We start from the raw sequence: 15,288 nt of genomic DNA on the forward strand, positions 1-15,288 counted from the left end.
GAGATTTTCCTATTGGGGGCAAAACCTTTGAATATTAAATCAGATATATGGTTCTTGTTGATTCACATTATCACTGCAGCAAGATTAGCGTATGCGCAGGAGTGGAAAAATCAATACTTACCGATAGATTTGAAAATAATATATAAAATTAATGAGTGTGCGGAATCAGATAGATTAACTAGATTGATCAATGGTAAAAAAGATTCAGAATTTTATAACAGTTGGAAAGTATGGTACAATTGGGTCCAGAAAAGGTGGGATAGAATAGATATATGATGATGTATATATATATGGTGGCAAATATGTATGTATAAAGGAATGATTTTATACTTATGGACAATGTAATCATATTATACCATGGTGGCAGGATTGTATATTTTATTTGTGTATTAGTGCATAGAATATATTAATAAAAATTAAAAAAACAAAATGTCCCATGAAAATGACCATTTAACAGTTCATTAAATAAGCCGGTATTCTGAGTTTTCACCTCTTGTCAGACAAGCAAATTCTATATAAGGAAATACTGCAAATAATCAAGAATTAACTGATAGAACTCATTCCTTGGCATATATATATCTGCTAAATGCAATCAAGGATTTACTTACCATCACGGGTGACCTCTATGACATAGAGACCTTCATCTGAGCCAATTGCTATTCTATCTCGATCTAATCGTAACAAGGTGAGAAAAATAATTATTAATATAAATATTCATTCTAACCCTGGTTTCTACTCTTTTACAGAAAGCGTCCATTTGATAGATGAAATATGCATATGCTAAAAGAACTGCACTGGATACCATTTTGTGGTATCAAATATCAGACCTCAATAATAATGTAATTCAATCCAAGTCTAAGCAAATGAAAAGTCCACAGAATTTAATAAAGCTTGCTCATAGGAAAGTAGGTATAGCAAAGGAGAACTTTGGAGGAGACTGTCTATGGAGATTCTCAGTCATCCAGGTCATGGTTATCCCAAAGATGCTTTATCAAGAGCAACTACACTTTCTTATTTTTCTTTGAAGATGTTCCGCGGAAGAAGGTTCTTGGATAAGTAGCGAAACATCTTCAAAGAAAAACAAGAAAATCCAGTTGCCTCCCGATAAAGCACTTCTGGGTTTGGAGGAGACTGTGCTCCAAGATTTTTCTATTTTGGAGCTTAAATTGGTAGAGATGAAGGACCAGATTTTTCACTAAACGTTGATCTCATGATCTCTATAACCAAGACTGTAATACTGGGTTAATCCCATCCATCTCATCCCATCTCCCGAAATGAGGAAAAATAGTTCTATTCCAGAAGATTTAAAGAAAGTGGAATATTTTTAAATAGTTGGGTAGCAGTATGCTTTCTCATTTCAAATTGCTGTTAATATTCTGCTCTCTTACTACTCTAAAACTATTATATATGGCGCTAATATAATCCTTTTGGTTCTTGCAGATGGCAACTGTCCATAAGAAGGAATTAAGGTAGGCAGGCAGGCAAACAAATGATGACTCCAAATGAGAAGGAAATATAACATTTGAATTTTTATAACATATAAAAATTTCAATTTCAATTGAACAGTGTGTTGTCTAGGTACAAATCGTTTTAGGAAATAATAGTCAAAGTATTTACAACAGTATTCATTTCATTAGAATTAATTATAACAATATTAATATTAATAATGACAATAATATTTGTTTAACCAATGTAACATACCTTCCTTATGTTACTGATCCTTCTATATATTTCCCTGTTTCTAGCCCATTTTTGTCAGCTAACCATTGATAAAATAGGCCCCAAGTCAAAAAATATTCAGTTTCTTTCTTTTCTTTAATTATAAGTGCTAGCTTATCAATTTCTGCACATTCTAAATACTAGATTTAAACATTTTCATCCGTTGTTTGTTAATGTACTTAACAATTTTATTTTAGCACAATAAGGGATGGGACGAAAACTGAGTCAATGCATCTAAGCATTGCTAATATCTACTTCAAGTAGTGAGAAACATACATCAATTTGTTTTATCAGTCAATCACTGAATTTCATGCTACTAATTTTTCCTGTCAAGAGATGAAAATAAGAAACAATATATTTAGAGATGGCAATGTATCAGTCTCAATTACAGTTGTAATGTTACACATTCAGAGTGTCTTGTTATATTCCAACATACCTATAATAGTAGCAGCTAGGCTGGTTTTAATGAGAGGCAGCGTACTGTCATAGGCTTCCTGTGGAATATGTATAACTTGATTTCTGAGTTTATTTTTGTGCAGAATAGATTGCAGTCCCTCTAGAATTCCAACCCACTTTCGCTTTTCATTCTCATTTTCTGTTAGGATCAGCAGAGAGCAGGTCTTTGAAGGAGAGCCTAAGAGAGAAGCTGTCACCTTGAGAACAAGAAGACAGAAAAGGAAAATAATTGCATGAAATTCACCCACACAAGACATGCCTCAATTAAAGCAAGGTGGCAAAATGGAAATGTATGCTAGTCAGACAAAGTGTTTTTCAAAATGGCCTGCTTCAGACTGAGCCTTCTGTAGGCAGCATGAATAAATGAAGTGGCAAAAGAGAGAAGGGATAATGACACTCTGATTTCTTAGAAGCCATCTACTCTGCAGATATTAACATAGGAGGGATTTGTTCAGTGTTTTCTCCCGCCTCAACCAACTTGGAAGTATAGACAATCATCTTCATTCTTACCCCTGATTTTGGGCCTAAGACTATGAAGCAGAAGAGAGACTGTAAAGTTCATGTTCTTGGGGGAGGTTGATTAGATGATATAGCTCAAAATCCTTTGCATTAGGCAAGTTGGTTTGGAATAATGGGAGTTGAAATAACATGCAAGGCACCACATTGTGTTTGGATTTAATTTCAATGAATTCATTTCTAGTTTATATTTAATTAATTACCAATACAAATTTACTGGCAAATCTCTTTTACTCTTTTTTGTAGAGTATGCCAGAAATATTGCTACAAACAGTGATGTGGAGACAATCACATACTGTATTTACTCATGTGGTTAATCAGAAATTCTTGCTTCATTTTAGGAGACCAGTTGGCATCGCGGCGGGAACGGTCTAGAAATAGTGGCGCTCCACCGAGCTCCATGAAAACTGGCCGGTATTTGTTTGCCGGGAGATCCTATGGGGTCAAAGCCATCCTGGAGGGGTGGTGAAGAAAGGAGAGGTGCTTTGTTGATCATGAGGAAACCGCAATTGCCTCATTAGATCCAAAGAAAACTCTCCCGAACAGCAGCAGGGACGACGGCCATTTCGGCAAGTCACAAGCTGTGACAACTGTGACAATAAGATTATGTATTGCTAAGGGCCTTGGTGGCGCAACAGATTAAAGCACTGTTAAGTAACACCAGCTGCCTGCAATTACTGCAAGTTCAAATCTCACCAGGCTCAAGGTTGACTCAGCCTTCCATCCTTTCGAGGTAGGTAAAATGAGGACCCGGTTTGTGGGGGCAATAAGCTGACTTTGTATAAAAAGAACACCGCTTGGGGGGGGGCGTGAAAGCCCTACTAAGCAGGTATATACAAAAGTATGAAGGCTATTGCTTAACGCATTGTAAGCCACCCTGAGTCTCCGGAAAAGGGTGGCATATAAATCGAACCAATAAATAAATAAATAAATAAATAAATAAATAAATAAATAAATAAATAAATAAATAAATAAATAAATAAATAAATAAATAAATAAATGAATGAATGAATGAATGAATGAATGAATGAATGAATGAATGAATGAATGAATGAATGTGCTGGAGCGGTTTGTGGACAGAGCATTGAAACTGGGTGAGATAACTTCCAACTTTTACTTTATAGAGATTTAACCCAAATAAAAGAAATTATAATTATATTAACCATATTAAGGTTAGAAGGTGGAAGACTATGATTAGGTATACTTAATTATATTATTGTTATTACTAACTGTGCAAAAAGTATATTGAAACTTATAGCTCTTAAGGACTATAAATTTAGGGGACTTGGAGATATAATTCCTGGACTGATTAAACCGTATTCATAATTGGCCTTATTGGTGATCCTAGATAATTGGGATATTGGAATTATGGTGGAATATTGAGTAATTTTTAATATATTAAACAATTAGTGACTCAACAGGGGACAAAAAATACATTGTATGAAGAAATATTATTGATGATGTTTCAATGTATTTATGAAGAAGTGACAAAGAATCATAAGGAGAGAATGGTATTGTTTAAAGACAAAGATGTAAATGTAGAAGAACCCCAACAAATTAGGGGGGGGGGAGATGAGTATAAATTGGGAAATTAGTATTACACACACTGATATATAATAGAATTTATTATAATTGCAATGTGCCTGTTAAGGTTAGAAGTGGAAGACTATGATTATGTATATTTAATTGTATTATTACTGTTAGCATTGTGTAAAAAGTATATTGACCCAGTCAATACACTGTCCACAAAATATGTATGGAAAAATTGTCTATAAGAGTTGTGCAGGTGTAGACTTAAGTAAGCTTTGGATGCTTACTTTCTTTCCAATTAAATTCCTTTCTAATTCATTCCGATTAAGTTAAAACTTCCAGTCCTTTGACAAACTCAGCCTTCTTTATTCCAATTCACTGAGCAATGTATATGCATTTGATATGTTTCATTTCCCATACAAATGACTTCCTCATAGTTCTCTCTCTATGCATTAATAAGATTAGCTGGTGCTCAAAACAAGAGCTTTTGCACTTATTTTGTAATTTATCAGGCTGCTTATATAAGGGAACTCTCACTGTGACTCTCATCTTTAGTAGAAATGGGTCAACAAACAATAGGTAGAATTAAGAAATGGTTTTAAATAGTCCAAACCTGTGAATATATTTATAAAACTCAATAGAGGAGACATACTTATGAAGAAGTGCCACCAAGAGCCTTGGTGGTGCAGCAGACTAAAGTGCTGTTAAGTAGCACCAGCTGCCTGCAATTACTGCAAGTTCAAATCTCACCAGGCTCAAGGTTGACTCAGCCTTCCATCCTTTCGAGGTAGGTAAAATGAGGACCCGGATTGTGGGGCAATAAGATGACTTTGTATAAAAAAGAACACTGCTTAGGAGGGGCCGAAAGTCCTACTAAGCAGGTATATACAAAAGTATGAAGGCTATTGCTTAACGCATTGTAAGCCGCCCTGAGTCTCCGGAGAAGGGCAGCATATAAATCGACTAAGCTCAGAAAGCACCAAGGACCCCTCATTTATAAAACTTGTATAAAAACTATTCTATTCAAATGTATATCTACAGTAGTAACACCTAATTCTTGTAGGTATAATTCAATTTTGCTTTAAAAATTAAAATATGGGAGTTCAATGATAGTAAAAACACCATGAAGGTTCCAGATTCCTAGAATTGACCCAAGTAAAATTAAATTACTTATAAATAGAGTATGTGTTGAAGAAAACTCATGGTTCTGTCCAACACATATTCTCTTCATAATGAACATAACCTGGTTGCAGTGTACTCTGTAATGTTAATTCAGACATAGAACTTTCTATTACTTCACTTTCTTCAACACAGTACAAATTATTTTACTATTTATTTTACCATAATTTTAGATTGAATTCTTGCCCCTAAAATATTTCCAGATATGGATGCTCCTAGTTCATTGGTATATGTATTATGTGTAATAAAGCCTTCCTTATTACTTGACATCATGGTGGTTTAAGGTAATCTGGCAATGAAATTAGCATCCTGAGACACTTTGGTAACCTGGAATTTATCTACATTTTAAAAAAAATAAAATATGACCTATAAACCGGATAACAAAACCAAAATATAATTATGTTGGCTATCTGCAAAATAAATATTTCACCTTCTTGATTCAGACTAGACAATCTCTTCCCAAGAGAGAAGTGAAAGATATCAAGCTGCATACACACACAAATAAATGTGTATCATATAATTGCATAAACTAGCTGAACATGTTTCACCACTGTCTTATCACCCTTTTAGACAGATTCTAAAAGAAATTTAGAAAACAACTAGAATATAATAAAATATATTTCTGTGACTAAATTATTATAAAAAGATTGTAAACTCACAATCAATCTTTGATAGGGTAGCTATGGAAACCTAAAAGTTGTTTTGCCTAGACTGGAAAATTCTGTAAAACTTTATTTTTTATCAATCACGGCTAAGTAAAACATGAATTGTATTTGTACAAATTAGTCAAATGATCATACCCTGAATATACAAGGAACATCTTTACGGGTTGCATGTATAACATCCGATGCTAGGACAGAACTCACACAAAACTCTTCATCTCTGGAAAAAAACACAACACTACATGTTATTAAATTTAAACTACATATCCTTGCAAAGATTATTAACAAGGAATTAACAAATTAATTGATAAAATTTGAATCACTAAGTTAAAGAGCTTTGGTCTACAGATTTATGATATTATTTTCTACCAGAAAAAATCAAGAGCATGTGAGAACATAAACCTATTCTCTCATACCTTATACAAATGTGGCCTACACATTTGTCAAAATGATACACAATGTATCAAAGCATGCTATGTAACATCAAAGAAAATTCAGCGATTGTGTCATTCTTCACTTGCTAATTTTTCTCTGACACAATCAAGCTTACAAAAAGATGTGGCTTAAGGTTGCAAACCTGAGATCCATAACCTGACTTGCAACAACTCCCGGCTGAGTGGATTTTCCTTCAGGCACATCATAGAGGAAAAGTTTACAGTCACAGACAACTGCATAAACCCGCTGCCATCCTTTCTTAACTCCTGTTGGCTTTGGGACCTGTAAATGTAGAAATATATTATTCATATCATAAAAGGGGGCAAAGACTCATTTTTATTTATTAAATTTATTGTTTTATTCATTAAATATATATACCATCTCACCACTGAAGCGACTCATAAAAATATTTCCAGGGATTTCCAACAATATATACTTTTTAAAAGATTGTAACTTCTTCATTTTAGATATACAATGGCTGCAAACAAATTAATCAATTAACAAATTGATCAATAAATATGATTGGCTTCCCTAAGGAATCTGAAGTGATCTTTCGAATGTTATGAGTCATCTCTTCATAGGAAATTAAGTTGCATGACACTCATTTTCTCAATAGCTGAATTTGCAAATAATATTAAGCCACAATTTAATCAAATAAGCAAAACTCTTTCAAGCCGTGGATCAATTTATAAGAAATCTGTTTTAAAAGTATTAATTTAAAGTTAATGATGATGGTATATTTTAATTCTCCCATAATTTCTGATGTAGGCTGCCACAAGAATACTTATCTCTTGAATAAACAATAAAATTCCACCCTTCCTGATAAAACAATTTCCAACTTTGTACTGTTAAATAATGGATACTTTCTCAAACAATTCATTATACAATTCATGGCATAAGCCCTGGTTATTTGAAGGACGGCTGGTCTCCAAATGCTTCTGTCCATCTGGTGAGATCAGGCACACTTGGGATCCCATTGATTAAGCAGCGGTTCCAAGAGGCGTGCCTTCACTGTTGCAGCACCTGCTCTCTTGGAAAGATATCCCCCAACTCCCAAGGTTCAGATGGCTGCAATGTTGATGTCATTCAGGAAGCTTTTGAAGACTTGAATATTCTCCCTGGGTTTGGGAGTAGGGTGATGGATGAGCCCCTGTGCAGGACATTCCAATTTCTATTTTATTTTTGTATTTATCTTATTTTTTTTAATTGTAGGCCACCCAGAAATATTGGAGGTCTATTCGCAACTAAATAATAAATTAATGAATGGATAGATGGATGAAAGGTTTTTCTAAATTTCTTTATCTGGCTCGTGTAAATTCAACAGAAACAGTTGAGCCCAATTCCTAATGATTATATGAACATGTATTCTAGATGTCAATACGGAATGTCTGTACTTGCTTTCTCTGGGAATATTTTTCAGATCCCAGTTCTGTTTAAGTCAAAGTTACAGCTCCTAATAGTCTTCTATTCAAGTACTAATTAGGCCCAATTCTGCTTAACTTTTCAAGATCAGCTGAGCTTAGTTAAGTGCTGCTGATTGTTGTCATTATTTTATGCTGTATAATTACTTTTTCAAATGTCACAGACACTCCACTGAACTTGGTAATTATTTCCATCTACCTATCTTTTTTAATCATGATTTTGGAGGACAGCAGCAATAACAATTTGATAATAATTAAATCCTGAATAATCTTGAAGGTGCAATCAATAAGCCGTAATGGGACAAGTTCTCTTTAAAGGAGAAGGAAATGCTGGGAAATATATTGAACTGGAAAGCTTCAAATGCCCTGAGACTGTTCTGGGTACAACTGTGGTTTGGATGTTGATGACGGGGTTGGAAGCAATGTCTCGTACCCCATCTTGCCATGCTTGACTCCTAAAGTTTCTATTCTAATTTCTTTTACCTGAAATTGTATTAAGTTTGGAATTCCTCAAGAAGCGACCAGCTTGAAGTTTTCAACTGAACCTGGACTCCATTTTACAGCCAGATTTGCCTGTCTATGTCTAAATTTGAACTTGTATTTGACTATGCAAAGTAAGTCTGATTATCTGATTACTGACCATCTGCCAATATGTGCAAAGGACCATCCTCTTTTTCTGTCAGATTCTTACCTTGACATAGCCCTTATAGGCTGTTCCTATGCCTCTTTGAACATCTACTCCAAGGGGTCTCTTGGCTTGCTCTGGAGGTATAGGACAGACTTGCGGTGCACCGTCTTTGCAGGTAACGTGGCATGCAAACGAACACACTAAGGATGAAAAAGTAAACTTGTTAAGCTTTGTATTATGGTACAATAAATTCTATAGACTAGAGAACTGGCTAACAGAATTGTGAATGAGCAAAGAAAGGACATCACACCATAGTTAGTCAGCAGCTAGTCTCCAAGAAAGACCAGTTTAAAATGGCAAACACAATATTCATTTATTTCATATTAAAAAATAATGAATATATCATAGCAGGAGCTTCATTAAACCATAATCATGCTTCAGTAATGTTACATTTTAAAGTATAAAAGACTCTCCAGGTTTTAAAATTATGGCATTTTCTTTCTTCCTGAATTTATACATACTTAATTATTTTGAACAACTCTGTTTCTGGTCAATTATTTAAGTCTTTAAAAGACCCATTAGAGTTCTGATTTTAAACAAAAAAAATGGAACCTAGTTTGGCAAGCCTCCCTTTTTTTCCTTATGAAATAAAGGTCTGCAATAAATATGTGTAAAATCTACAGATAAAGGAATAAAATGCACACCAATATTTTCACTTCTGGGAATGGTTACCTAAGTCTGAAGATATTCAAGATCTGTTGAGCTAAATAAAACTTTATTTTTAGAATTTTATTTCTATTTTTATAATAATAATAAAAAAGCATGCATCCTTATTTTGCATTTCTCAGATTTATGCAAATCTTTGCCCCTGAATGTTATCAGAACTCCATTTAATTTCTAATATACAGGTAGACCTCAATTTACAAGAGGTCACTTAATGGTCATTCAAAGTTCCAACTGACCTGAAAAGGGGGAATTACAAAATGCATTCAAAATTCCACTGGTTGGGCCCCATCTGTGTTCACATGTCCACATCCCTCAATCAAATGACAATGTTTTATGACAGCTTTCCTCAAAGCCAGCATTTACTTCCAGTTTTTGGCAAAACTGCACCCATACTGAGCCACTGGTTAGATTAACAGCTGTGTTTGCATAATGACTGTGGTGATTCGCTTAAAGACCATCACCAAAAAGGTCATAAAATCAGGTTGGGTAATGTAGCTAGCCTATTTTATAACCATTATGATATATGATTGTGATGGGAAGATTGCATTACGGTAGTTTGTCAAGGACTACTGATAATTGGTATTTTCTTGAGTCACCCAAGATATAATATTCCAGTATGAGACACAAGTAGCCTACATGTGCAGAACAGGGAGCAAACATTACTGTGGGTTTGGATAGTAGTCTCACTTTATCTGTCCAATTTTTTTAAAGTGATATGATCTCCCCTCTCCTTCCCAAAATATAGGTTGCAACTATCTGGCTGGCCATAGTTCTAGAACTCCTAGATAGAAAGTTGTAGATACACCTAAGATTAGTAGCTTAATTTTTCTTTATATATTTCATCAATGTATAGGTAAACATTCTGAGAAAGTCCCAAACATTTAGTGTCATTATTCAAAAGAAATTCCCATCAACATCTAATTTGTAGGAAAGCATTCTATAATATTATATATTATAATTCAAGTAAAACAACTGTATACTAAATATATTTTATAGCATCTTTTATATTGTTCAGTGTATATATAATCTTAATAATTAAGAAAGAATCACAATTCCCTGAATTGTGTGCAATTCCCTGAATTGTGTGGCATAACTGTGCATTAACATCATCTAACACCAATTAGCCATACTATAAAAAAGAACAGATTTAAAGCTAAATCTAAACCAATGCATTTGGGAACTAAATTTCTGCCTTTATTCAATACTACTATTATGAATAGATGCTTACTACAAGAAAATTTTAAACAGATTTGTTTTCTTTCCAAATCACAAGTAGGCTGTTAAGATGCCCAAATGTTTAAGAGATTTAACCAACTTACCATCACAAGCATAACCCTGTCTAATCAATCCCACCATGAGAGATGTACAGTGGCTGCATTGAGTTGGGCTTGAAAAGGATTTGATACTTAGTTGATGAGCTTTAGGCTGAAAAATAAGTTCACAATAAAGCAACATAAAAGTTCACTGAAAAATTGACACCTCTGATAAATTATTAATAAGACAGTGTATCAGCTTCCATATCAATTCCATATCAAGTGGACAGCTGGGGTTAATTCAACTGTAAACTCTTATTTGAAATGGATCTTGGTTAGGAGCTCCTTCTCGTATGCTGCTGACACATCCTCCATCTTCATATAAAAACTATTTTGAACAGAATAATGCTTTAGCTGTTCATTGTGATTATTTTCAGCAGTTAATGAGATTAATGTCACCCAGTTTTTGATGAACTGTTAAGAATATATTGATTTCAAATAGGTACTGTTCTTTTGTTTTGCTTTTATGACAGATCAATGTGATTGATTGCGCTTTGTTTGTTTTATCCTGGCTTTTGCACTGGGCTGAAATAGTTTTTGTATTGGTTAATTTATATTTGAATTGTATTGTCAAAAGCAATATAATCATTCTTTCAAAATAAATACATGTCCAGTATAGAGTAGTTTGGGCAAGATATATTTTTTTAAAAAATAGGTGCACTGTGCAACCACCTAAATTATAATCAACAATCAGCTAAGAGTTATAACCTATAATCAAATCCACTCATATACTGAAACTGAAACAATACGTAGGCTTGTTTATATTATTTATTATATTAGCTTTTACAGAAGCTCAACATCTTTTTTATCACCACACTTAATAGTATATAGCAAAACTAGTTGCTTACTGGCTACCACAACTGAATATCGACTGCACTTAAGTCTGTGGAACAAAATAATATAAACAAATACAAAGTTCTAATTTGGGGCTGATGAACTAGGGCAAATCCCTCTGGTAACAGATTTATTTAAGGGGGGGGAGGGGATCTAAGCCAGCAAATTTCCAGTCTGATTGAAAAAGAAGGGGGGGGGGAAGGGGGGAAGGGGAAAGAGGAAGGGGGAAAATGTGGAAATTTGCCAGATCAAACTTACTGAATGGACACAGTTTGCACTTACTTTATGAACACATGGAAGTGGCTAGAGAATTTTTTTAATGTTACAGCAGTTCCAGGTTTTGTGGAAAATAAGAGGGTTCTTCTCTGACATTTCCTTCACATATGGTTGCATAGTCATAGTCACAATCAGAATAGAAACTTCTACTCTTAAAAAAAGCTAGCTTTAATGCCAACTTGCTGGGCTTTTTACTGATTTTTAAAAATGACTGAAAATACCCTCTCAGGCAAAGATTTAGACAGAAAATGCATTTGTCATCTACTTGTACAGCAAGTATTTAGTGGGGAAGGACCTGTCCCATTATGAATTAGCTGGAAACAAAACACCCAAAAACACTTCCATAAGATTCTATACAGAATTCATTTTAATTCTTAGTCCAGGTTAAAATACGCCCGCCAAAAAACATGCTTAGACATAGCTAACATACAGACATGAACAAACTGACAAATGGATCATGCATGAGGCATAATACCTTACATGTTAACTCTCTGCCCACATTTTTTTTTTTGTTAAAACAAACCATTAAAGCCCCCTACCTTTGGTACAGCTAGAGAAATGGACTGAATGGTGGGGGAAGGAGCAGCAGGCATCCTCTGAAGCCGAATTGGTTCCTGGATTGCAAAAAACTATAGCTGAATAACATTTAATTTTTCCAGGATCCCATATACATTTGGTCTTGCAACATTTGACAAATCTACTTCTAAATTTTAGATAAGCGATTCTACTGAAAAATGCTGGCTTGCCCCTAATTTACTAGAAGCAAGTTTGCAGATCAAGATAGACTCACAGGAAAACCTGCAATTTAGCAAGCAGCAGAAGATAAGCAAATAAGAGAGCAAGAAACGCACAGCTGAATGCGACAATGAGAGCCAGGGAAACAGTAGCAAAACAAATGAAATGCACGCCAACTTTCTACATTTAAACATGATACAAGTCTACAAGGAAGCATGCTGTGAAAAGAGAAACTCTTTTCTCATGGATCTCTAATTGAGACACAGATGTATTAGGATACCCCAAATTGTTTATTTGGATATGGATGCTTACTTCTTGCTGCTGCTGTTCTGCAGGTGCAGAAGCTGACAGTGCCACCTCGGCCTTTGTACCTTGTACCTCCTGTTCACTAACAGAATTTGTCTGCAGAAACACAATCAAGAAAATTAGCTTCTAGCATCAATAGTCACTCAATATAGGAAGATCGAGGTTATCCGAGGTTAAAGAATCTATCTGTTCAGAATAAAAAAAGGTAAAGAGAGTTCTTCTGCCCCTACTAAAAACAAGCCCCCAGAACACAATGGAAATTAATCTGATAGAATGATCATGAACTGACTTTTCCTTCTAAAATAAAGTCCTCATTGGTTAGCCTCCCCAAATCATCTGAAGCTCTTTTGAATTGATTAGACACACAATATTCCACTTGATTACAAAGTCCAACCAAATGCCAAAATCTACATAAAGCATTAGTTAATTATGTTTTTTTATTATTAAAGTGTATCTGAAAGCAGTACTGTCTGAATGGCATGGAATATGCAAATCAAAGTGCAGGTGCAAAAATAGTGGAGGAGGAAGGAAACATGGTTATAAAAGACATCTCTAAAAGCAAAGACTTGTGGATAAGAAATCCAATTTATTATAAGATTGATATTCTGTCGTATTTGGGAATTTATAGGGGCACGCACGGTAATCTTTCCTTCCATTCTTTTTCAAACAACTACCCCATGGGCTGTCTGTTGGTCTGAAAGAGAACGGTGACCCAAATCATCCAGTAATGGATGAAGATAAACTTGGAATCTGAATCCACCGATCCAACACTTTAACCAGTATTTCACATTACTGTCACATGACAGAATGTATTATAAAGGAATAAAATAATCTGATTATTACTTGAAACACCACAACTATGTTTTATGTTAATTCATCTGACACATAGACAAAGTCAAACAAAACACATGTGAGTTTTCAAATTGTACATGAATAAATATGTACATTAATATAAAAGAACTAAAGTATTGCATGTATATTTTTGCATTTAGGAGGAAATAGTTAGAATATGATTATTGCTAAGAAAATAATGTCACTTCGAAAATCTAAAATATGTAGGTGGTCTGTAAATATGCTATTAGATAAATATGTTATTATTTGATGTAATATACACTATAATTCCTTGATAACTTTATTTTATAAAAAGTTCAATGTAAACAAAATGTCAGATACTATCTAGCTACATCAAGTGGCTATCAGTCATGTTAACTACTCTCCAAAATCATGTTAAATACAAACTCCTAGAGTTTGATTTACAAATAAGATATTTATTTGCAAGTTGGCTTTTTGTCAAAATTATCACTGGAGGGGAAAGGGAAATGAAAAAAATAGTTCCTCTGAGCAGCTATGAGAAAGGATTTTTGAATTCACAGATGACTGTTGAAGAAGTCCAGTTGCATACAGGTTCTTCAATATGTTTTCCACATTGGAGGGTTTAATCATCATGAAGTTATCAAAGATCATTTTTTTCAAAATAGCAGCAATCTGAGAGCAGACATCCCTTCCATAATGTTGGAGAAAGGTGAAAAGTTGAGCCCAGGTACCAATCCAGTATGGGGAGTTTTGGAAGAAAAATTGCAAATAATCCTGTCACTCTTATTAAATGACATAGATCCCACATAGACATTGCTGCTTTATATTTCCATTGAAATTGAGGGATTTGTGGGAAAGGGAAGATAATAAAATATCATAATTCAAATTGGCATACTACAAAACCACTGCTGTACTTTCAAATATATCATTTTATGGCATGAATGAAAACTGAATAATGACTTTTATGATTTAATATTAGCATGAAGAGAACAAGGTAAAAACTCCAAACCAAAACTGGCAAACATATCAGCAGATACAGGATTACCAGGATTTTCATGAAATATTTTATTAGCAGGTTAAAAAAAATATAAAGAGCTATCCCCAGTGAGGGTGAAAGCAGTAATAACTTGGTATATATAGGAGAGAGTGTCAAAACATCACAAATTTGTTGTTGTTATGAGGAATTTCATTGATATAGGATATCTTCAAAGGATTTCTACTTGGTTGCATTGGAAGCCTTTCAGAATGGTTTTCAAGAAACTGGGAGAATTTCTAACTTGGTTAGAACTAAATCCATCAAGTTTTATGGTTGAGGAAATTAAACTTTGGGTAGAACAGCCATACTTGATAGAGAGTAAGTTGGGATAGTTGAAGAAGTGTTGCATCAGTGGGCAAGATGTAATAAAACAGTGCATTGTGGTGTTCAAGAACACCATGGTGGAAACAGAATGCAGCTAAAGAGGGAACAGTTAGAAAGAGGTACAAAGAGACTCCATTCCATGAGAAAATAATCGCAACACAAAATATATTCCCATCAACATCCACTGGGTATCTATCTTGCCCAGACTGCAGATTGGGTATTTGTATTTGTATTTGTATTTGTATTTATTAAATTTATATACCGCCCTACTCCCGAAGGACTCAGGGCGGTGAACAGCCATAAAAATAAAACATGGAAATACAAAATTTAAAATAGAGATAAAACAAATTAAATAAATTTGGCTGAACCATATTTAAAA

At 34.2% G+C, this 15,288-nt stretch overlaps 1 protein-coding gene across 3 annotated transcripts in view; it reads right to left on the reverse strand.

The window, feature by feature from the left end:
- CDC42BPB (CDC42 binding protein kinase beta) overlaps window positions 1-15,288 on the reverse strand; it is a 105,542-nt gene that overhangs the window by 15,603 nt on the left and 74,651 nt on the right. Inside the window, exons 22-29 of one of the 3 annotated variants that reach the window (XM_070942089.1) lie at window positions 12,743-12,832; window positions 12,235-12,309; window positions 10,592-10,697; window positions 8,610-8,746; window positions 6,640-6,779; window positions 6,201-6,282; window positions 2,156-2,372; window positions 609-671 (exon numbers count right to left, since the gene is read on the reverse strand). In XM_070942089.1, the coding sequence (XP_070798190.1) occupies window positions 609-671; window positions 2,156-2,372; window positions 6,201-6,282; window positions 6,640-6,779; window positions 8,610-8,746; window positions 10,592-10,697; window positions 12,235-12,309; window positions 12,743-12,832 (910 nt within the window). Of the gene's footprint in view, window positions 1-608; window positions 672-2,155; window positions 2,373-6,200; window positions 6,283-6,639; window positions 6,780-8,609; window positions 8,747-10,591; window positions 10,698-12,234; window positions 12,325-12,742; window positions 12,833-15,288 lie in introns of all 3 variants that reach the window. The other 2 variants (XM_070942079.1, XM_070942098.1) reach the window with 2 other exon arrangements.

The sequence above is a fragment of the Pituophis catenifer genome, unplaced genomic scaffold (genome assembly GCF_029215685.1).
Source record: "Pituophis catenifer annectens isolate HBS135680 unplaced genomic scaffold, rPitCat1.0.hap2 SCAF_1, whole genome shotgun sequence".
In the NCBI taxonomy this organism is placed as follows: domain Eukaryota; kingdom Metazoa; phylum Chordata; class Lepidosauria; order Squamata; family Colubridae; genus Pituophis; species Pituophis catenifer.